At 36.3% G+C, this 25,880-nt stretch overlaps 1 protein-coding gene across 1 annotated transcript; it reads right to left on the reverse strand.

Moving 5' to 3' along the window:
• Positions 1 to 10,414: 10,414 nt before the first annotated feature.
• Positions 10,415 to 12,531, reverse strand: LOC131181578 (2-methylbutanal oxime monooxygenase-like). Its single transcript, XM_058150312.1, has 2 exons — positions 11,598 to 12,531; positions 10,415 to 11,332 (listed from the first exon to the last, which is right to left on the reverse strand). The coding sequence occupies exons 1-2, from the start codon at positions 12,513 to 12,515 to the stop codon at positions 10,715 to 10,717; spliced, it is 1,536 nt and encodes a 511-aa protein (XP_058006295.1). The 5' UTR covers positions 12,516 to 12,531; the 3' UTR covers positions 10,415 to 10,714.
• Between the last annotated feature and the right edge of the window lie 13,349 nt (positions 12,532 to 25,880).

The following is a 25,880-nucleotide window of genomic DNA, read 5'->3' on the forward strand; positions in this document are numbered from 1 at the left end:
TCAATTTTCTTGGGATCCACTTGAATACCTTCTCTTGAAACCACGTGTCCCAAGAATAAGATGCTTTCTAGCCAAAATTCAGATTTCGAAAATTTGGCATATAGCTGGTGCTCCCTCAAAGTCTGCAACACCATCCTCAAGTGCCACACGTGTTCTTCCTCGGTCTGAGAGTATACCAAAATGTCATCTATGAATACGATGACAAAACGGTCCAAAAATGGCTTGAACACCCGGTTCATCAAGTCCATGAAGGCTGCTGGTGCATTAGTGAGTCCAAAAGACATCACCAAGAACTCATAATGACCATATCTTGTCCTGAATGCCGTTTTGGACATGTCCTCATCCCTCATTCTCAACTGATGGTAGCCTGATTGCAAGTCTATCTTGGAAAAGAATCTAGCCCCTTGGAGCTGATCAAACAGATCATCGATCCGAGGAAGTGGATACTTATTCTTCACAGTCACCTTGTTCAGCTGTCTGTAGTCAATACACAACCTCAATGACCCATCTTTCTTTCTTACAAATAGCACAGGAGCGCCCCAGGGTGAAGTGCTCGGGCGTATGAAACCCTTGTCCAAAAGCTCCTGTAGTTGCTCCTTCAGCTCTTTCAATTCTGCTGGTGCCATCCTGTAAGGTGGCATGGATATGGGATTTGTACCCTGAACAACATCAATGCAGAACTCTATTTCCCTTTCTGGTGGCAACCCTGGAAGCTCTTCAGGGAAGACATCCATAAATTCTCTAACAACAGGAACATTTTCCATACTGACACCTTCTACAAAGGTATCTCTCACCAATGCTAAATACCCTTGACATCCACGCCTCAATATTTTTCTAGCACTAATTGCTGACACCAAGTTATATGGAGCCACGCTCCTGTCACCATCAAAGCTAAACTCTTCCACACCAGGTATGTGGAAATGCACCTTTTTGTTCCTGCAGTCTAAAGTGGCATAATGAGTTGCCAACCAGTCCATCCCCAAAATTACATCAAAATCAATCACTGGTAGAGGAACCAAGTCTGCGGGGAGGATCTTTCCATCCACTACTACTGGGCTACCCGAAAAAACCATATCTACATCTATGTTGTCACTAAGTGGGGTAGCTACAGACAAAGGGCATTCTAAAGTGGTAGGGTTTCTACCCAACCTCATGGCAAACACAGGGGAGACAAATGAGTGCGTAGCACCCAGATCTATCAAAACACGAGCCTCATAGGAATAGACCAGAAAAATACCTGCCACAACTGCATTTGAAGCTTGAGCATTCTGGTGGGTCAGGGTGAAAACCCGAGCTTGACCCCTACCCTGAGTGGCAGAACCTTGATACTGACTTCTCCCTCCTGATCTGCCCCCAAATCCACGTCCCCCTTGTCCTCGGCCCTGTTGGCCACTGAACTGACTGCCTGCCATGCTGGAAGCACCCGGATACAACTGACGAGGAACATTTGCAACAAAACCCTGTGACCCCATCTGTGGCTCACTGAACACGGGGCATTCCCTAGCAAAGTGACCTGGTTGGCCACACTGTCACACCTTACCCCTCTGTAAGGCATCACATGATCCCGTAGAATACCTAATGAACTACCGCACTTCACCTACCGATAACTCATTAAGTACCCTACAAGGGATTTTAAAATAATTTTCCTATTTTTGATAAGTGGTGAGTATTTCTAATAAGTGTTTAAAACATTTAGTTGAAATTAAAACTAATTAATATTTTTGGCCATTTTAGTTTTCCGCAAATTTTATAAAAATTTTGACAGAGTTTCCTCTGTATTTTGAGAAAACCGTTCTTCGAATACCTGTAAAAAGCACTTCTAAAAGTTTTTCTCAACCACTACTTCAGTTTCACAATCAAACTCAATCAATTTCTCAAGATTCACAAGTTCAATAATTCTCAAAATACTGTCAATCAATATCATTCATATTTCATTAAAAACAAAACAATTTGTACACAACCTTACAAATTTATATCAAAAGAAACACAAACTAAACTTTATTACAAACTTCATACAAATTTGTGTACAAGCTGCTCAAGACCCATTTTTACATGTCCATACATTTATGTGCAATATATACATCAAAAGAAGTATTTATAATTAGGGTATAAATTATACCCGATTGCTTGAAGCTGATGACTTCACACACCTCAGCAGCTCAGTCTGCTGCTCCTCTAGTCTCTGTATCTGCGTGACAATAAAGCTATCAGAGTACTAGGACTCAGTGGTGCACAATATACTAAAATAATCTTTATGCAAAACTTAAAGCACATTCATTCAAAAATTTGGCTAAACATGAAAATTAAATACAATCATGCATTGTGAGATTTTACATGTAAACCAAGTTCATTTCAAAGTATCAAAACACATTTCAAAAACCCCACACGGTTAGATCACGTCATTCGAAACAAATAGAATCTCAATAGCCAGAGGCTAAAGAGAAATCACATGAATCTCAATAGCCAGAGGCTAAAGAGAAATCATATCACAAGCTAGCTAGCTCAAATATATGGATATCCATTCACATCCTCTTCTACTGGCACACCTCAACACTTCTCCAGAGAAGGAATCAAAATTCGAAACTAATTACCCCCACTAGTCGTGCTAGTGAGGTGTTCAAATATATGGTCATGATACTGTGGTTTCAAAACTTATCTTAACAATTTGCTAAACATTGTCATTTCAAATATACACAATAACTTTCACAATTTAAATCAAACATCATAAAAATGCTATAATCCAATATTTCACATTATTCAAAACATTATGCAAAAGATGATTATAAAAGTATATGTTGTGCACAAACCTCAAACGAGTCGCCTGTTGGCCTTGACTCGACTCCTCGGGTTCTGTCTCGGTATTCTTTTCCACTGAAACATGAAATTTTCCAATGTTTCAGTACTAAAACTTAAAATAAATCCAAAATAAACTTAACTTCACATTTACCTAGCTCTAACGTGTTAAATTCGACGTTCTCGAAATTTGTGTTTCGGGTTACTATTTACTACACTATTCAAGTCAAATTATTGACTTTCTAAGGCTTAATGGGTATGGGAACTCCAACTTCACCCACATACCACATTTTGGTCACCAAACTTGTTGGTTTTGGTCATTTGTTTAAAGCTTAGGTCATTTTGGCAAAATTGCCAATTTTCGGTTTTGGTTCTCTGAAGTTGTACTGTTCCATTGGTCGATCTACTGTTGGAATTTGACAAAACTTCCTTCATAGAAAATGTTCCTTATTGTCTTAAGTGTATTCTCATTTTTGGATCACCCCAATCGGAGTTTTGTAGCTCAAGTTATGGCCAAAATAAGTTTACTGTTCACATGTACTGTTCATACTGCATTTTTGGGTTCTGGCAGATTCTGGTCCAACTTTGGTCAATAATTTGATCAAGTTAAGTTCATAATTTGGTCTCACTTTCTTCATATGAAATGTTCTACTATGTCTTAGGTTTCCATCGGTTCAAGAATCGCCTAAATCCGAGTTTTCTAGAGGGAGTTATAGCCATCCAAACATTGCTGCTCAAATGGAAATTCTGGAAATCTCAGTACAGTAAATTTCACTTTGCTCAATGATTTGATTAGGTTAATGAGATAATTTGGATTGGTGTCCTTCATGAAAGTTTTAGATCTATATCTTATCTAATTACGGTTAAAATTTCAGATCAATTTGATCTACCTAGCTCGAGTTATGACCAAATGAACATTTACTGTTCATTTGGTCAGTTTGGTGCAGGGGCAGCCTGCTATCAATTCACTTTGGTCAATTGTTTCACCAAGTTTTGGTCAGTTTTTGGCCATGGTTCCTTAATGAAAATTGTGCTCTTTTATGTCTATTTTCATCTCCAATTGGTGGCATATCCATTAGGCTTGTAAAATTTGAGTTTTGGTCCTTCAAAGTAGGTTTGGTCATGCTGCCAGCAGCATGACCATTGACCTACGAATTTGGCTTAATTTTCTACCATTCCCACACAACTTATTTGGTCATAATTGACCATTATTTCACTTCACAATAGGTCCAACACTCCATTTATGCACTTCTCCAAATTTTTGCCTCAAAACCCTAACATTCAAACCCTAGCTCTTCCATCTCATGCATTAAATCACAACTAGTGCACTTAACCTTAACCATTCACTAATCAAAGCTTTTAAACTTATTCGAATGCATCAAATTCATGTAAATCATACTCCTCTCAAGCTGAAAAAATTTCAGTTTGGTCCTTCTCCCATGTTTTTATTTCATTTAATCAAGTTCTAAGCTCACTTTCAACCACTAATTATGCATTTAAAATGGAAAGTAAGGAGTTTAATATACTAACCTTGCTTGGAGGATTTTTAGGCTCCCCTTTCTTCAAGTCTTTCTTCTTTTTTTTACTCTCTAATGCTCTCTCAACATGTAAGGAGAAATTTTTGTGTGGAGACTTTGTGAATTTATAGGTTAAGATAGGGAAATTCAAGCTTTTATTCCCTTAACAATGGTGAAATATGGTGAAGGAGTGGGAAGAGAGGAATGGGACGGCAAAAAGGAAGAAAGAAGACCAAAATTGATTTTTTTTTCATTTCTTTTCTTTATTTATTTTAGTGTATGGAAGACCACAAAAAGTCCAATTAAATAATTCACTTAATTAATTTGTTTATGACATCATTCATGATGTCATCAACTTTGACTTTTCCATCTTCTTTCTCTTTTTTTTTTCTATTTATTATTTTTCTATTAGTTCTTTAATTTAATTCTCGATTCCGAAATTTTCTTTTCTCTGATTTTATTTGTGATTAGGTCAGAGTCGACTCTGGGTCAATTGACCAAATTGCCCCTCGCCGGTTCATCCGGTTTGCAAATAATCCAATATTTTTTTCCGGCTCCCTGACCTAATTATTTGACTGGCTTAACAGTTCTTTTTCGTGGTTTTCTCTTTTTCCACTGTGTTCATAAGGGTCCTAAGGACCGCAGCGTCACTTTTTACGGTTCGAAACTTGAGTTTAAAACGACTTCGCAATCGTTCCCGAGGAGGTCACTCATCGCTGTGACTCTCGGCTCGTTTAACCTCTTATGTTCTGTTTTTCTTATTTATAGTTAACTAATTAAACATTACTAATTATTTGTATTTATGGCTTCTCAAGTTGTCTTAAGTGTGGCCCTAATCTCATTAATTGTCCGGACCGACACCGGTCACCGGAACAGTGAAATATACCAGGCTATACAACGGGGGTGTTACACACACCTGAAGCATACTCCTGAACCCATCAAACAAGGTCCTGAATGTCCTCTTCCACACTGTGCACAAGGTGCTAAGGAAGATCCTGAACCAGACCCAGAACTGTTGCACCCTGAACTGTGACCACTGCTGGATCCGTATCCAGGTCTGAACCCTCAAGGTTTGTGTCTAAAACCACTCTTCTTGTTCCTACTTTTTCCTCTGTAATTACTCTGGCCACCACTGTCTGGAGTACCCATTTGGGGAACACCTGAAGAACCCTCTGCTCTAAATTTCTTTGCTCTTCCTTGTCATCATCCGCATAGCTAATCTCTATCTGCAGCTCGATCCACTACCACATCAAATGACTGATCAGACATCATGGCCAGGTTTGCATACCTTCTGTCAAGCCCCTTTAGGAATCTCTTCAACTTCATAGTCTCTGTAGCTACTGTTGTAGGGGCATATCTGCTCAATTCGGAAATTGCAGAGCATATTCATCTGGACACGCCATTCTGTCTTAAGGCCTCAAAGGCCCACTGCTTTTGATCCCTGAAGCTTTCTGGCACAAATCGATTGATGAACAGTTCCACAAACTGAGTCCACGACAAACCCTCCATCCGAGGTAATATGTAGTCATTCATCCACTGTCTAGGCATAAGCCCCATGACATGCTGCATACACTCTATAAGTCTTCTATCAGTCAACTGCAACTCTGTTCTGCTGTCATGCGAGAATCCAAAAGCGATATGCATCGTCTGACACATCATAAGTACCAGGCACCAACTTCTTAAAATTGATTATCTGTTTGTAAGGTTCCCCTCTTGGTGCGGTGGACTGCTGCTGCTGTGGAGGGTAGACCATGTACTGCACCATCATGTCGATGGTTCTCTGCAACCCAGCTAGAGTAGCTGCCATGGGGTCCATGGGACCCTGTGCCATGAAAGACTGTTCCTGAACTGTGGGCAGCTGCTCTTCTACTTGAGCAGCTCTAGGCCTCCTACCCCGCCTCCTGGCGGCGCCTCATCTGTCCGACACCTCGTCGAGCACATCTGGTTCAGTGCGATGGCAGCTCTCCTGCTTCTACGCATTTTCCTGAAATTCAGCAGCATTAGCCCACAAAATTCAAAACGGCATGTTACACAGCTCTATAGACTCATACTTATACATAATTATATGAAGCAGAAACTAGAAGCAAAGATGACAATGCAAGACGAATGTGGACCCTATTTTTCCGCATGTGACTTCTAGTGGACTCTTCCCAACACTTAGACAACTTTTCCCTAAGAATCTGGAGCCTAAGCTCTGATACCACATTTGTCACGACCCAACCTATGGGCCGGACCGGCACTAGGACCTGGGCCAGCCTAAAGCCTCCGAGGCCCGTAGTAAGCCTAACTATTCATTAATCCAACTCTAAGGCCCATTTGGGCCCAATATCAAGAAATCAACCGGACGGAGTCCGGCCATAAAGTGGACCTTTCAACGGGGAGTTTTTGGCTCACCCGACCTATAAACAAAATATATCATCAATTGGGAGCTCACTCACCCTCCACATACTCATCAAAGATAAAATAAATGGGAGCTCAGCTCCCTCATCCAATCCATCAAACAGGCATATCATTATATGTTTACAGGTCCAACATGATAATAATATTACAGACCAAAATCAAATAAATACTTCTAACACATGCGGAAATTCTAGGAGTTAATAAAATTACACAAACATTGATAAACAACCTGCGAGGAAAGGAAGCAGGTTAACCTCAAAAATATCCTCCTGTGGCCTGGAAAAATATTGAACAGGAGTGAGCGTTCGACTCAGAGAGTAAAATATCAATTTTAACCATAATCTCTATAACTATCTAAAACTAATGCACCCTGTAGAGTGAAATGCAACATCAACAACATTTTCACATCATAACATCAAAAAGGTAATTTGGAGCACTCACACACCCTGTAGTATCAGTCATAATATATGGGAGCTGATCCTATCTGACTCTCTTAAATCCAACCTGGTGCCAGCGAAGAACTCAAGCTGGACTTTCGCTTAATAAACCAAATCGAGGGTCCCAGCGAAGAACTCAAGCCGTGACTACCCCTCGAAGGATCGGGTCCCAGCGAAGAACTCAAGCCGTGACTACCCGTCCTATCCATAGTCCACACCACATCACACGCACGCCAACGCACGCACACTGCTCCAAATTACCACAACAACATCCATGGCACTTTAACAGTTATCAATGCAACATAAATCGTGCCTAGAGTTTAACTACTTAAATATATGCATATAAGTGATGCATGGGCATACTTGAACATATAATAATAGTGAAATTACAATTAAAATTAATATTTTACTCACAGACTTAACAATCAATTCTTGTGGCGGTGAGCGGAGGAAGAAGGTCATCGGCTCACGACAATTACATTACAATTATTTAATATAAATGACTCAATACAATCAAGAAAAGACCAAATACGTCCTAAGTCGTGCCGAAAATCCGGCAGAGTCTCCCCTATACTTAGGACCTACCCAACCTGCAAAATGGCTCAAAACACACTTCTATATTCACAATCCATATATCCACAACTCAATCACATCACACAGCCTCTCCTGGGCCCATCAAATCAGTCATCTATCACAATATGTAAAATTTCAATTTTGTCCTTATAATTGATCATTTTTGCAAAAACTATCCAAACAAGCTCTAAAAATTCTAAAACTTTGCCCCGCGGTCCTTACCAATATTACTAGGCTATTGCAACAAGAATCATAATTTTCTGAGCTACCACAAATATTTTATGGATTTTTAATCCTATTTAAGCACTAGAAAATTACGAAAAAGCAAGGTTCGGGTTTACCTTTGCCGATTCCGACTTCGGGGACACGCTCGGGACATCTGACAATGGGCGGTAGCCAAAACCTTGGTCCAATTCGGAGACTTTTCCGGTAACGGGTCTGTCTGGCCGGAGATTCACAGACCCGGCCAACTGTCGAATTTCCGCGACTTGAGGATACCTACACGAAGCCCACAACACGAGGGTTAGTACATAAATTTTTCAGAATTTTCTAAGCTCATTTAATGCTCGAAAAGACACTGCGAAGTTCCGTGAGACCCACTGAAAAACGGTGTCAGAAAAATTTGAAATTTATGTCGCCGCGAAGCTCTCGACGAGTGGAGCGCTCTGGTACTCTTGGTTTTCTCGTGGGATTCACGGTTTGTGAGAAATCTAGCCCGAAAGTCAAAATGGGCTAAAACTTCCCGGGCAAAAACTGGACAAACCGCTTGATGGATTTCGGTGTTCTTGGTGTCTATGGAAAGCTCTCATCGAGTAGATGATTTTAGACACAAGACCCGGTCCAATTGGTGGCCGGATCGGCCGGATTTGGGCCGGGAAGTTGAAACGTCAAGCGCGCTGCACGTCTCTTCAGATGCCGTTTTCCGGCGTTCCAGGCGGCGGCCGGCCGTGGGGGAGGACCGAGGTGAGGCGCCGACGAGGTGGGAAGGCAGGGGAGGCAGCGGCGCGGTAAGGGGAGGAGGGAGGAGAGAGAAAAGAGAGAGAGAAGGGAGAGAGGTCGACACGCGCGGGAGGAAGAAGGAAGAAAAAGAAAAGGCCGGTCCGATTCGACCGGTCCGATCCGGTCCGGTTCGATTCGGCCGGTCCGATTCAGGATACAAAATTTTGAATTTTTACTCTGCCTCGGGACCGAAAACGAGGTCCAAAAATTCCGAAAAAATTCCAGAAAACTCAGAAAAATACGTAGATTCCAAATATATTTTTAGTTTTTCCACGTGGTCTTTAAATTAATTTTTAAAAATCATCAAAGTTTATATTTTCGAAAAATCGAACCCGATTTTTTAAAATCCGAAAAATCTCAAAAAAAATTCCTAAAATTTAAATAAAATTAAAATACCAAAAATGCTCATAAAATAATAAAATTTAAAATTTTGGGGTGTTACAAAAGATAAGAGGGGAAAGGGAAAAGAGGGGACAATAAAAACTTAAAAAAAAAAAAAACTAAGTATCTATCAGCATTAAAATTGGAGGACTAAAATTATTTTTCAAGGAAAAAGTATAATTTTAGATAATATTAAAAAAAATAGGAAAAATTATTTTATTGTTTTAGTATTTTTATAATTAAAACTTATCAAAATTAATATTATTTTTTTTATATTTTCTAATTAGTATATTTAAAATAATATTTTTCTTAAAAGCAGATTTAAGGGTAATATCAAACAGATGCTAAATGTATTTTGATTAATAGTAAAATATTATATAATTTTTAATTTTGATTAATTTGAGTCCATTGCATAAATTGAAAACATTTTTATAAATTTTGCATAAAATTATTTAAATATCTTTAATCATTCTTTTTAATCTATAGGCATACACATTCAATTTTAATAAATGAAAATTAAAGTAGGCATTTAAAAGTGTGGTTGGCTTTCATTTTATAGGCTAAACTCACAATTTCATTTAAAGTGTGGTTAATTGTGAGTTTGAGTGTGGGATTAAAATTTTAAGCTAAAGTGGTTTCAGATTTTCTTTATTTTTTATGTCAATATTTTTAATTTTTTTATTTAAAAAATTTGTAAGTTTAATAATAATTATAAATTACACAACGAAAATAACTTATACTAAGTATATGGAGAAATTTACACTCAATATTATTCATTTCATTTATTTTTTCTAATTATTTTCTGATCAAATTAATTAATATGATAATATAGGCCTAATTACATTATACATAGTACAAGAAAAGCACTGTTCAACTTGACTTGGATTACGATATTTAATGTAGAGCATAGCATAGGCAGCTGGGCATATGTCTTGGAGACAAAAATTCTACTAGAATACTAGTATTGTCTCAGTTAAAAAAAAAAAAAAAAAAGAATACTAGTATTGTCAATTGGCATTAATTGTTGAAATTTATGTATATTGATTAATGATGTGAAAACAAGCGTTGTTTTCATAGAAGAATTTTTCCCACATATAGGAGGCATCTATCAATCCAGTCCTCTCCAAGTCCAGATTTTGGAGGTGGTCCACTTGAGAAAAATGGATCATCATCCTCCAGGAGCTGGCCTAATATGTACCTTGGAGGTTCTCAAGGAGTGCCTGCAACACAATCCTGTTATAAATTTATATAGGCAATAAAATTCAGTATAGAAGAGAAGATGCAGATGAGAGATAGAGATGAAGAGATGAGGCCTTTAGTCTGCTGAAGAACACCATTTTATTACTACCTTATAATCAGTAACATGAAGCAAAGGACAAGATACATGTGTTGAAAATTAAAACAGTAAAGCACTATTCTATCATTGCAGAAGGGAAAATAAAGAAGAGCTAAGTTTTAGTAGCAGAGGGGATAATTTGTAGCTAGTCTAGGTTCTGAAGCAGAGGGAAGTACAAAAACTTCATTCCATTTTATTAATGCAGAAGAGAATACGGAGAATATATGGCAAGCAGAGGTAATTTTTTGGTAGCAGGATGATTAATTAAGCAAAATCAATCAATCCCATTTGTGTTTTTTAGGAATGACCATGATATCCTGCTTGTTGTGGACTGTCAGGCCACCTTCCTCAATCAGAGGGAAGTCCTCAAACTTCTGTCCTCTAGGCATCTCATAGTCCCATCCATACAAAAGATTTGAGAATATGTACTTCACAGCAGTGGTGCCCATAGCCAAACCAGGGCAAATCCTGCAACCAGCTCCAAATGGTACCAACTCAAAGTGAGACCCTCTGTAATCAACTTCACTGTTCAAAAATCTGTCTGGGAAAAACTCTTCAGGATTGTCCCAGATGGTAGGATCTTTTCCCATGCCCCAGGCGTTGACGTAAATTGTTGTTCCTGGGAGAATATCATATCCACCAATCTTGCAATGCTTCATGCTGAAGTGTGGAAATAGTAGTGGAACTGGTGGATGCTTCCTAAATGTTTCTTTTACTATGCAATCAATGTATTTGATCTTCTCCACCTCTTTTCCTTCTACTCTTCTCTTATTCGGACCAACAGCTCTTCTCACTTCTTCTTGTGCCCTCTTCATCAGTTTTGGGTTCTTGAGCAGCTCTGAGAATGCCCATGTTATTGTCACTGCACTTGTATAGATTCCACCCACAAAGACGTTCTACAAAGAAATTATTATTTCTCAATATCAGCCCGAGATCGGCAAATGAGTTGCAAGCAATCATAATTTATAAGTTAAAAAAAAAAATCTATTTCACTTTCAAGATGACATTATTAATAAATTAATTTAATATAATTATTATTGTCCCATTTTAATTGGAATTGAATTTCTTACCCTTTGTCTCCACTTTTTTGCTAAGAAACTTCACATCCTCAAAATTTTATCAGGAGAAAATTAAGAATATTTAACAGGGGATTGATCTTACCATGAGAATAGCCTTCAGGTGATCCTTGGTGATTTTGAAAGAGGCACTCTCGTCCTTCATCAACCCAATCAACACGTCAACAATGTCTTCAGTTTCTGGTTTAGGCCTATTAGGATCAAGATGTTGTTCAATAACCTTCTCGAAGTAGCGATCGACGTCGGCAAATGTCTGCTGCCTCTTAGCAAGAGCCCCTGTCAAAGAATCAATAAATCTTCCAACAACTGGGAAGAAATTCTCTGCGTGGAAGCTATCCAACATGTCCATGGTTGCAGCCAGCACCTTCACAAAACCATCCCTGAACTCTTGCTGAGCATAAGTAGTCCTTCCAAATGCAATTGTACCGATGATCCCATCCATCATGTTGAACACTTTCTCAGTGAGATTAACTGGGTTTGGACAAGAACCATCCAAGATTTCAATCAACTTGTCCATTTGCTCCTCCCTTGCATACCAAAACGTCTGCACTCTTCTCATGCTAAGAAGCTCAAAAATGAAGAGCTTACGCAATTCTTTCCAGTAATCTGAGTATGGAGAAAATGCAACATCCAAGAAGTTATAAGACAATTGTCCTGGACCTACTGATAGTGGGCGGCTACAGCACTCAACATCTCGGTCTTTCATGAGTTCCTTGGAGGTTTCAGTGCTGGAGAGTACAACAGTAGGGCATCTACCGAGTTGAAGTTGCATGACAGGGCCATATTTCTTGGCCATTTTCCAAAAATCGACGTAAGGTTGGCTACTCAATTGGTGAAGATTGCCAATGAGGGGAAGCTGTCGAGGTCCTGGAGGGATCTTGAGTCGTTTCTTTTTGTTGTCGTCTTTGCCTCTGAAGAGAAGCAAAGTGAGAATTGGAAGAAGAAAGACTGCAAGAATGGAAAGCCATTGTGGAGGGAGTAAGGTTATGGTGACTACCGACATCTTTAATTTTGTTTTGCTTCACTGCCATTTGCAAGTGCCCCCTCCCCCCTTATATAATCAGCTAACCAGGGGATGGTGTTTGTATTTCAATCACCATCAGTGAAATAAATAAATATATATATATATATATATATATATATATATATATATATATATATATATATATATATATATATATATATATATATATATATATTATTTTTCATTATACAGGATATTTAATCTCATTGATTGGCATTAATTATAATTAATTAATTAATCAAGTTTCTTTGGAGACATAATTAGATATTTTTAATGCATTTTTTTTATTAATATTCGGATTAATTACTTTTTTTTATCTATGTGTTGTACTATAATTAATATTTAAATTTACATATATTATTTTTCATTATACAGGATATTTAATCTCATTGATTGGCATTAATTATAATTAATTAATTAATCAAGTTTCTTTGGAGACATAATTAGATATTTTTAATGCATTTTTTTTATTAATATTCGGATTAATTACTTTTTTTTATCTATGTGTTGTACTATAATTAATATTTAAATTTACATATTTTAATAATAATAAAAGTTAAGAAAAATAGATGAATATACATAAGCATATAATAAAATCAAATTATAAAAATATTTTAGTTTATTTTTAAAATATAAAAATTTGTATATTGATTATGATATATAAAAAAAGTAATTTATCCTTAAAATTTCGAGTTTATATTCATCTAAATCGGCAAAAACATTTAAAATTTAAAAGATTTTTTTTGTCTAGTATCATATAAGTAGTAAATTTCGCTTATATTTTAATTTATCGAATGGAGAGGCAGACACAGATGTTATGGGCAATTATTGTTGAGGAGCTTAATATTATATCTTATATTTATAATAAATTGAATTTAAATATAATTTTTTTATAATTAATTTTTTTTAATTTAATATACAGTAAATTATATATATTATTATAAATAAATAAATTTAATTAACTAATTTTTTCTTTTTAAAATTAAGATTTTAATATTTATTATGACATGACTGTTTTTATTGACCATATATCACACAAATAAATAAAAAAACAAGTCAAATGATTATTATTATTATTATTATTATTATTATTATTATTATTATAAATGCAGAGCAATTTAGGCTTATGTTTGAATGACCCAATTCACCAAGGCAAACCTGACCAACCAAGTTAAATTTATTAAAAGCAGAGAATTTAGGTGCTAAATAAGTGAGACTTTGATCATATTTAAAAGAAGAAAACCAAAAGACAATAAAAAGAATACTATGCGTGTTTAAGCACTTTGATACATAAGAAATTATAATTTAATTTTTATTAATTTGATATTATATTTTTTTTTATTATTGAAGGTGATCTAAATTATTAATTATTATTAAATGACGTATACACATGACTTTGACATTTAAAAAAAATGACTTTGACATTTAAAAAAATATCATAGATATAATATTAATGTGTCGTTATGTCAATGTGATGTTAACCGTATTATCATTATTTAATGGTAATTAATAATTTAAATAATATTTACTAATAAAAAAATATTAAGCATCAAACTGATAAAAAATAAATGACATTCCTTGTACCAGTCGCTTTCGTCCCTCAATGATTAATTAGTTTGAAGAAACGTGTTTTTTCATCACAATTGGAATGCCTTGTCACCACAAAACTCTTCCTATATATTGTCGGCCATGCAATAAATTGATCTTGAGGGGAAAACCCAACTAGCTGTTTGGATTGACAGAAAATTAGAGAAAATGTAACAGAAAGTAATCTTATTTTTATTAAAAAATAATATTTTATAAGTCAATTAAATATAATATTAGAAAAAATAATTCTAATCAGTACTTATAACCATCGTATACTTTTAAAATCTTAAGAGAATTATCAAATGTTTGTATCCCATTTATGTCTATTAAAAAATTATATTTGGTATTAATGCATTTAATAAATGAGTCTCACTATAATATTAGAAATTCATTTATTTTAAACAATTTTTACCTAGACTTATTTTACTATCTATCCAAAATATAAATATATGAGATTTATATATTTGATAAATAAATTTCACCATATTGCATTTTAAATTTATAATGAATAAATTATTCTAAATAAGAATAAAAAAGAAAAATCGGATAGATTGCTGAAGGTTGGTGAATTTTTCTTACCGAACTAAATCGTATTCATCATAGACCCTAGTATAGAATGTAAATGAGTCTCACATATTTATATTTTATGTTCATAATAAACTTAATCTAGAAAAGAATTTTTCAATTATTGATATAACACACTACCCGAGTTTTTCATTTTTAAATCGGTTACTTTTACCATACTGTCAAGACTCATATATACATTTTCTTATTATTATTAATTTAAAGACTCAAATGTGAGATTTTAAAATTTTGAAGACCGACAATTTAATTGGTCAAAGAATTCCTACTGTACAACCACAACCAGCATTTGACAATTTGGTACAACTTACAATCACATAAGAAGGGAAATGAAAACTTCTCCATTGGTAAAGTCTGGTGCATATTTGGATTTGTTTTCTTTCTTTTCCCATTGTCGAATTAGCATTACAACATCAATACAATGATTTTCTTTTGACTGTTGAAAAAAGGGAAGTTGTAATTAATTTATTTTTTTTAGAAAATCAATGTCAAATAGAATCTTTTTAAAAAATATATTTTTTCATTTTAATATACTATAATTTCAGCATTGTAACAACGCTAGCTCAAAGAAACTTATTAGGAGAAATTAAAAAATAAAAAAAATTAATTTAATATTAAATAAATATTTAGTGGTTCTTCTTTGTTAATTTGATCATGAAAAAAAAATTTATTTAATTTAACTTATAATTATATTTAAATTATAAATAATATTTAAATAATTTGATTCACATGCAGCCACGTGGTGTACCTAAGAAATTTTTTCTTTTTCCATATGTGAAATGTAGAGCTGATTTTGAGATAATTGAAGGAAAGGAAAGCATGTTACCTAGTACAATTGACATGACCCGATCCACAAAAGGGTTCACTCATCGTAGCCAATTAGCCATACGCCAGCTAGGCAAAGCGAAAAGATTCAAAGATAACCACAAGATTTCACTTTCCTTTCTTAATTTTTCCTTGTCTTTATTATCTTTGCTACTTTCATTTATGAGTTGTGAGTCACATATAATGAGTTGCTATCATGCTCGTCATTGACGTGCATTCCACAATTTTTGAATAGGAAGCAGTCCTTCCCATCCACCCTCATGGGTAGTACGAAAGAAAGAAACAAAAAAAAAAGTGAGGAAAAGCCCTTTTATTGTGATCCAACCGCAAGTGCACGGGTCGTACAAATAATATAGAAAAGATATCGTTCCCACGAGGAGTTGTGTTAATGATTGAATGTTTGATATAAAAAGTTGACTAAATTGAACTATTCTTGAAATTAAAGTAATAAATTGATGGGTATTTGAGTATGAAATCTATATGTGCAAAATTAATAATCTATCCAACAATGTATTAATTAAACTAAAATTGCATCAATTTGAAATAAGCAAGTTGAAATATGACAAAATTAAAATAGCAAGCAATTAAATTCAATTAAAAATTAACAATTATGAAAATGCGATTTCAGAGTTCGGGATTTCATATTCGAGCTATTTTGGGATTTTAAATTGGTTATCCAATCTTGTGGAACTTACGGGTTTTAAGGAGATTAATTCTTAAATCCTTTGAATACCCTTTCGAGTGAGACAAAGAGTGCCTTAATCAATCTAATCCTACTTTCGTGGAGTTAGAATTAATTAAGACCCATTAAGTTCTTTAATTAATCTGTGAATCCTCTTAATCCTTAGTCTATTTCTAGATTTAAGTTAATTAAGTCCAATTTCTTGATTATCTATCACAAGGCCTTCTCCTTTCGGTGCTTCAACCATGGATTAAGAACATCACTTAATGGGATTCTACACTAAGCATGTCATTAAACACACAATAAATGAATAAAACTCATTAAGACCACAAAATATGGATTACCCAATCAAAATCCACAAAATATCTCAAATATTACAATCCTTACTCCAGAATCAAGATAAAACTACTCACTATCCATAATGCTTACAAGATATATTGAGTTTAAATGGAAATAAAGCTTTAATCTAAGCTAAGGAACAAGAAACTAAACACTAGAAGTGTAGGAAAAATATAAGGAAAGAAAGAAATCTGCAAATCTTGATTGAAAATGATGTGGAAGGTGAAAGTGACTCTTCAGCTGCCCCTTTTTGCTCCTCTTCCTTTCCTTTTCTGCTCCCCTTTCTAAAATGGGAAATGGGACTATTTATAGCATTTTCTGACATGGAGCCCTAAAATGGTGTGTTCTAGGAGGAATTTTCTGAGGGAACCTTCTGCCAGCTCATTAATGAAACCTTTGTGGGACTGCATAAGTGGACTGCATAAGTTATGCAGTCCCTTATGCAATTTTCGGCTGTTTCTGGTTCACTTATGCGAAACTGCATGACTTGGCGCATAGGTTATGCACAATTCCGTGAGAGTGCATAAGGGAGGCGTGAATCTGCATAAGCCATGCACTCTCCTTATGCACCATTCGGTAGGTATTAGAACAGTGATTTTTCTCCTTATGCAGATCTGCATAGCTTATGTGGCAAGTTATGCACAATTTGGTCAATACATATTTCAGCTTGAAAACTTGTTTTTGACATCTTTGGCTGTAGAAGTCACTCCTTAATGGCAAAATTTCTCTTCAGTCCTTCAAAAACACCATTTTTCCTACAAAACAAAGTAAAAATTACAAATTAATGCAAAATTGACAACTATGAAAAACTAACTAAATAACTAATGAAATTGGCTAAAAATGACTAATAATAAAATAAAATGGCTATGAAATTAGACCTAAATGACTATGCAAAATGTATGCATCAAATACCCCCAAACTCAAGATTTTGCTTGTCCTCAAGCAAGCTTTAAAATGTGATGCAAAAATTTTTTAGGGGTGCCTTATCCAAAGAGCTATGAAAATCACCTATTAAAGTAACTTAACACACCTTCAGCTATACCAGCAATCCATATACCCATCCTTCAAAATGCAAAGAATTTAATGCTTATCCAAGCTTTCACCGCTTAGCCATCAAGTCAATTATCATTCAAAATCCCAAACCAACCAATCAAAAGAGAGAGTCATGCTTAAAAGGAATTCTAGGACAATCAATAACCAAAATGTCTCTATATAGAATGATGGAATTGAATGAATGAATAGATAATTTTTCCAATCCCATAGGCAAATTCCCTACTCCTATCTCCACTAATGTAGCAAATACTATCAAGAGATCAAAGGTCTTTTTAGGGATGTAATGAGGCCTTAGGGTTCAAAATAAGGCTAAGAAGAAAGATGGGTAAAAAGGATTCAAAGCATGAGAATATTTTCAATTTTTGAAACATAAGGTACACTTCTTATTTTATTATATATATATATATATATATATATATATATATATATATATATATATATATATATATATATATATATATATATATATATATGGGGGAGAGAAATACACAATGAGGATTGTCAAGTGCTAGCATAGTTTACCAAACACATAAAAATGGAGGGACATTTTGATTCTTTAAACTTATATCTTGCATTTTCTTTTGATGATTGTCCCTAAAATTTGCCACCCCCAAACTCATTTCTTTTAATACTTTGGGTGGATTTCTTTCATTTTGAATGGCAATGGTGAAAAGCACATATACTAGCACTTTTACAAGATGACAAGCATTTCTTCTTCCTTTTATTGTATTTTTTTTCTTTTCTTTTATTTTATTTTTTTTTTTTTATATATATATGTACCTAATGTTGTAAATAATTATTCTCATGAAAAGGGTTGGAGTGTTTGGTTCATTGGCTAGGTAGTAATAAGGGTTTTAAGGAAAATTAGGGACAAAAAGGCTCAAAGGGGTTTTCAAGGGTCAATTTAATTAGGAAAAGAAGCAAAGGCTTAAAATGAGAAGGTTTAAATCAAAGAATGCCTAATCATCTCTCTTTTCAAGTACAAGCTGGTATTTCGCCTTGAAAGGTTTAGAAAATTTGTTCTAGGATTGGTGAGACATCATTTGACTACCTTATATCCAATAACTCCCTCTAAACATTCCAATCTCTAAAGGACTAGTTGGGTGGCTTTTTGGCTAAGAAGATATAGGCAAGGGATAGACACTTCAAAACCTTGCACCTCTTAGGAAACTTTCAATCCACAAACCCAACTAAAGGTAAGTCAAATCACTCTCATAGGTAACTTTTCAATGCTCAAGGGATTTGGCAAAAGATTTTAATGCATGATGCATGATTCCTAAAAATGAGTAATGCATTAACTAAATCGAGGAAATCTATTTGTCTATTTGTGTGCAATGTGTACAATTTCTAAGTGATGTATAATGTGTGTGTAAATGTGTTATGTATATGTATGTAAGGATGTATATGTAAAATATTTACAATATATGTAAATGGAATGGGATGAGATGCTCTTATACTCAAAATGTGAAAAATGAAGCAAAAATCAAAATGTGTACCCCCAAACTCAAAATTAGACATTGCCCTCAATGTCTCAAGCAATGCATTTTCAAAACTCAAAGCAAATAGTAATTACCAGGAATTGTGAAATGTTAAGAGCAAAAAGAAAAGGTTACCTGGTATAGAGCAGATGAGAATTCAAGAGATAATGGGAATGCATAAGTAGCTGCACAAGTTATGCATAATAAAGTGGTGTCCAGAACAGGTGCATATGTAGGGTGCATAAGCCGTGCGGTTCTGCATGAGTGGCAATAAGGGTCACGGGCTATGCGCAGACATTTGCATAAGGGATTACGGCACATGCGATTCTGCATAAGTGGCATAAAGGGCTGCACAGGCTATGCAAAATATTTGCATAAGGGAATTCACAGCCTGTGCAGTATATTCAAAAGCTGCTGCATGATGCTGAGCAAAGACAAATGTGCAACCACCAGTAGAAGCATGCAAATATAGACAGAGTATGGACAAATATGCACAAAAAGGGCAATAAGTGCAATGAAAATCAAAGAAAACTAATGTAATAGCTATCCAATAAAACTTAAAAAAAAAAAACAGAATTCAAAACAAACTAATTCAAAACAAACAAACATAATTCAAAACAAACTACAATTGTTTGAACATATTTACAAAGAAAAGGTCCTACAAGTTTGAATAAAAGTAAAACAGAAACTAATCTAGTTCTATTGTTTTGCCCTTGTCCAAAGATGTTGCTAAGGGGCTGGTAGCTGCTGGTTGCTGTCGAAATGATGGTGCTGGAGGAGGTGATGGAGGTGGAGGTGGCATTCCCAAAAAGATCATGAGCTGCTTCATCATCTCCTTCAATTCTTTCTGCTTATCTCTAGTTTCCATGACAAGGTCAAATAGGTGATCATGACGATCCTTGAGGGTATCAAGACTAGTGTCAAGCTTCCTATCCACAAAGTATATATCATCACTAAGCCTTTCAAGATAGGTGAATAAGGCTTTAGTGTTGAATGCAAGAGGGACTGTGGATGAGGAGGGTTCAGCTGTAGGAGGTTTGGGCTATGCGTGAGGGGTGTCTGTGCGATTGAGGGGTGGGATAGGTTCGAGAGAGTCTTTGTGGGACTGATGGGACAGGTTGGGCTTCTGGTTGTGCAATGGGTTCAGTTTCTGTTGCTGGTTGTGCAATGTCAGAATGTGGCAGGTTGAATCCTATTTTGGATAGGTGTGTAGCATCAAAATATAAGGTGTCTACAAGTGCTGGTATTGGGTGCTCTTCAGGATTAAAACCAAAATGCTTGGCTATTACAGTTATGAGCCCACCCAAGACAATGTTACCTATGGATTTAGTGGCAATATGCAATACATGCTCACAAAAGAAGTAACCAGGAGAAACCTTAACCTTGTGAAAAGCACACCATAACATGAATAATTCAGATTTTCCCACAGCACCAGAACTAGTCCCTCTACCCAAGATAGTGCTAGCAATCAGCCTATGAATAAACCTAAGTGCAGGGTCTAGTATTTGAGAGGTCTTTGATCTGCCAGCAGAAAAAGTCTGAGGTTGGTTGGTGATAATTCTCCAAAATTGAGCAGCATTCCAAATACCCTTGTTTGCTACCTCTACCCCTGTATATGGCACTCTAAATAGCCCATCAATTGCAAAACTAAGAATGCTATAAAATTGATCCAATGATAACTCTCTATTTTTCCCCAAACATCTAAATTTCATAGTTGGCTTAAAGTCTACATCATGCAATTTCAGGGTGGCAGAGAATGAGGAAATAAATTCCAAAACTAAAGCTGGATAAACAATTTCTTGCTTGTGCACAAATTCCATCCAACCCATACCATCAAGATAGGCAACCACATTGTCAAATAAACCAAGTGACTGTAGAGAATCTATAGAAATATACCTAGTGGGTTGCACCCTTCTTTCCTTAAGTCTCTTAAAGGCTGCCTTTTGAACTGCATCAGGAAGAGGCCAAGGTAGTTTTGATACCAGTGAGGCTGCTGACGTTTGCTTTTTGCTGGAAGAGGGTGATTTGGCTTGTGTGGAGGCTGAAGTTTTGGGGTTTTTGGGTGGTGGTTCTGAAAATGGGGTGGGTGGTTCTTTACGCTTTGATAGAGGAGGTACAGAAGCAATGGGTCGCGTAGATTTCTACCTAATTTTCCGCTTGTAGGTGGTTGCGGGAGGTGGTGGAGGTGTCTCTAGTGAAGGAGAATCGGGGTTGGGAGGTCGCATTGACAATGGCGAAACTTGGAGAGGAGAAGTTTGAGGGGAATGGGGAGGCGACTCCATTGGTTCCCGATAGTGAGGATGGAGGAGGAGAGGGAGAGGATGAAAGATGTAGATGGTAACTAGGGTTAATGCGGCGGAAAGATGAGTGGAGAAGAATAAGAGGGAAAATGCCGGGAGAAATAGAAGTGGAAGGACGTCGTGAATAGAAAAGTCGGGAAGTGGAGGTGGGAAAAAATGGTTGCCGAAAAGAAATTTTTATTTGAACAGGGTTTGTGTAAAAACTACATAAGTGAAAAGTGAGTTGTGCATAACTTATGCACCCTCTTATGCATGGTTCGTTGGGTGAAAAACTGATTATGCAAGAGTGCATAGCTTATGCACTAACTTATGCAAGCTTCGGCTTGTTTTGGATTTCAGAGAAATAGGTCATGCAAAAGTGCATAAGTCATGCACTCTGCTTATGCAGGTCTCGGCAGATTTTGGTGTTTGGAAAATGTGGTCATGCAGTTGTGCATAAGCTATGCACTCTGCTTATGCACTTTTCGGTGGGTTTTGATTTTCAGGGTTTGTGGTTATGCAGAAGTGCATAAGTCATGCACTCTGCTTATGCACCTCTCGGCAGGTTTTGGAATTTGGGGTTGGTGGTTATGCAGTTGTGCATAAGTCATGCACTCCTCTTATGCAGGTCTCGGCAGAGAGAGAAAATGCAAGATTTGAAGTCATGCAGAAGTGCATAAGTTATGCACCCTGCTAATGCACCTCTCGGCATGTTTTGATTTTTGGAGAGTTTGGTCATGCGGTAGTGCATAAGTTATGCACTCCCCTTATGCAGATTTCGGTGGAGAGAGAAAATGCAAGATTTGAAGTCATGCAGAAGTGCATAAGTTATGCACCTTGCTTATGCACTTCTCGGCAGGTTTGAAATTTGACAAAATGTGGCTATGCAGAGTTGCATAAGCTATGCACTATCTTATGCAGTTTGCAACAGAGGAGGAATTTTGGTTATGCAGGATTGCATAAGCTATGCAGTTACTTATGCACAATTCAACAAGATTGAGAGAACAATTGAAAATGATTTTCAAGTGTTAGAAATACCCTAGAATGAAGAAATATAATTCTATGAAGCATAAATCATGAGAAATTGTCACCAAAAACACATCAATATATACAAAATCCATCAAAATTACATCACTCATGCTTGTAAAAGTGAATCCTGCATAAAAGGCATTTGTGACCCATGCCATTTTGACTCAAATTCTGCAAATCAACATTTAGCATATTAAAACTCAATAAAATCTGCATAAAGTTGCATTTATCTACAAATGATGAACTCCCCAAGTCATGCCAAGAAAATGCAGCATGTCCATCTTAAATCTCACACCTCAAATAAACTCAAAACTACAAAGATGACCCACTTATCACCATATTAACATTAAAAGCACATATACTTAAAAGTTACACACCCAACCTCACCAAGAACATAAGTCATCTGCTGCAGACACCCTCTTTGCTGCAGAATTTCTTCTTCCTCTTTGCATAAACTAGGTAGCAGACCTGCACTGGTTATGCAGCAAAAATCAATCAATTTTTGGGAGTGATGAAGAATAAAATATCAGTTAAGGGTTACTCCCCAGCAGTTCACCAGCCTTTCTTCATTGAAATACATCTACAAGGGACAAAATTCAACAATGTCAAAAATTGAATTTGGGAAGATTTAAGATAAAAACAAAAGCAATGAAAGTAAAAGTAAATCAGCAAAAGCAAAATAAAAGGACTTGGGATGCCTCCCAAGAGGGCTAATTTATAGTCTTTAGCTGGACTTTTCATGTATTTCACTGAAAAGAGGTGAGGGATTGGAGAGCTTGTAACAGCTTGCTCCTTTTATTGGGTCTCCAGTTTAAACTCTGTATGGACCAGTCCACCTTGATTTAAGTTTTCCAGGGAACAATTTCAATCTTGAGTTGAACAACAAAACTGAATCACCCTCTTTGAATTCCTTTTTCCTAAGATGCTTATCATGCCAAACTTTAGTTCTTTCTTTGTAAATACGGGCACTTTCATAAGCATCCATCCTCAGTTCTTCAAGCTCATTGAGTTGCAATTGTAACACCCTAGGCAAATCTCACATCGACAAAACACGGGAGAGATGCTGGTTTCATAAGTTGACAGTTCGTAACCCCTATTGACGCGTTTTAAAACCGTGAGGGCTTCATCCTAGAGCGGACAATATCACTAGTGGGCCGGGCCATTACATTTAGTGGTATCAGAGCGCTCCGCGTGCAACCTTGAGCGATGGTGGGGCAAACCTCAGCGAGGACGCTGAGTCCCATAAGGGGGGTGGATTGTAACACACTAGGCAAATCCCACATCGACAAAACATGGGAGAGATGCTGGGTTCATAAGTTGACAGTTCGTAACCCCTATTGACGCGTTTTAAAACCGTGAGGGCTTCAGCCCAGAGCGGACAATATCACTAGTGGGCCGGGCCATTACAACAATAGTCTCTTTTCACCAGCTTGCTTAAGATCAAAATTCAAGGTCTGAATGGCCCAATATGCTCTATGTTCTAGCTCCACAGGTAAATGACAAGACTTACCATACACCAACCTAAATGGAGTAGTTCCTATAGGAGTTTTGTAAGCAGTCCTATATGCCCATAAAGCATCATCTAGTTTGATAGACCAATCTTTTCGAGAATTGTTCACTGTTTTCTCCAAAATATGCTTGAGTTCTCTGTTAGAAATTTCAACTTATCCTGAAGTTTGAGGATGGTATGGGGTAGCTATCTTGTGCACTACACCATACTTTCTCATTAAGCTCTCAAATTGCTTATTACAAAAATGGGAACCACCATCACTAATTACAGCCCTAGGAGCTCCGAATCTACTCAAGACAAATTTCTTCAAGAATTTCACTACCACTCTAGCATCATTAGTTGGAGTTGCAATAGCTTCCACCCACTTTGACACATAGTCAACTCCAACTAGGATGTATCTATTACCATATGAAGGAGGAAATGGGCCCATAAAATCTATTCCCCAAACATCGAATAATTCTACTTCAAGAATACCATTTAGGGGCATTTGATCTCTTTTTGACAAATTTCCACTCCTTTGGCATTTATCACATTCTAACACAAATTTCCTCACATCCTTAAAAAGATTTGGCCAAAAGAAACCAGCTTGCAAAATTTTGCTAGCTGTTTTAGAGATTCCAAAATGTCCTCCATAATCAGAAGCATAGCAATGATGCATAATACTCTGTGTCTCCTCATCAGGAATACATCTTCTAATTATACCATCACAACATCTCCTAAAGAGTAAAGGATCATCCCATCTATAGAATTTTGCCTCATGCAAAAACTTTTTCTTTTGTTGCCATGTCATTCCTAGAGGTAAAACTCTACAAGATAGATAATTCACAAAGTCTGCATACCAAGGTAATTTAGCAACAAGAGAGAAAAGTTGTTCATCCAAGAAAAACTCATCAATAGGGACTTCATCCATCTCTTCATCATCAAATTTCAGCCTACTAAGATTATCAGCAACTACATTTTCAGCCCCCTTCTTCTCTCTAATCTCCAAATCAAACTCTTGTAGCATCAGAATCCACCTAATGAGTCTAGGTTTAGCCTCCTCTTTACGGAGCAAATACCTGATGGCTGCATGATCTGAAAATATAACCACGTTTGAGTCAATAATGTAAGTTCTAAACTTTTCCAATGCAAAGACAATTGCTAAAAATTCCTTTTCAGTTGTTGCATAATTTGTTTGAGCCTCATCCAGTGTTCTACTAGTATAATAAATAGCATATGCCTTTTTGTCCTTTCTTTGACCAAGAACAGCTCCAATTGCATAGTTGCTAGCATCACACATAATTTCAAAAGGTAGGCTCCAATCAGGTGGTTGCATGATTGGTGCAGTGATAAGAGCTTGCTTCAACCTGCAAAAGGCATCCAAACACTCTTGGTCAAATACAAATGGTATGTCATGACTTAACAAAGTAGACAAAGGTTTAGCTATTTTAGAAAAATCCTTGATAAAGCGTCTGTAGAACCCGGCATGTCCTAGAAAACTTCGAATTCCCTTGACATTGGTAGGAGGAGCCATCTTCTCTATCACTTAAACCTTGGCTTTATCAACCTCTATTCCTCTGTTAGACACCAAATGTCCAAGCACTATCCCTTCCTAAACCATGAAATGACACTTTTCCCAATTTAACACAAGGTCAGTATCCGCACATCGCTGCAAAACTTTAGAAATGTTAGCCAAACATATGTCAAATGAAGATCCATAAACAGAAAAATCGTCCATAAAGACCTCCATTATATCCTCAATGAAGTCTGAGAAGATTGCCATCATGCACCTTTGAAAAGTGGCTGGTGCATTACACAACCCAAATGGCATCCTCCTATAAGCAAAGGTTCCATATGGACAAGTGAAAGTGGTTTTCTCTTGATCATTTGGATGGATAGGGATTTGAAAAAAACCTGAGTATCCATCTAAATAGCAAAAATAAGAATGCCTAGCCAGTCTTTCTAACATCTGATCAATGAAGGGAAGTGGAAAATGATCTT

Source organism: Hevea brasiliensis, chromosome 7 (assembly GCF_030052815.1).
Source record: "Hevea brasiliensis isolate MT/VB/25A 57/8 chromosome 7, ASM3005281v1, whole genome shotgun sequence".
NCBI classification, from domain to species: Eukaryota; Viridiplantae; Streptophyta; class Magnoliopsida; order Malpighiales; family Euphorbiaceae; genus Hevea; species Hevea brasiliensis.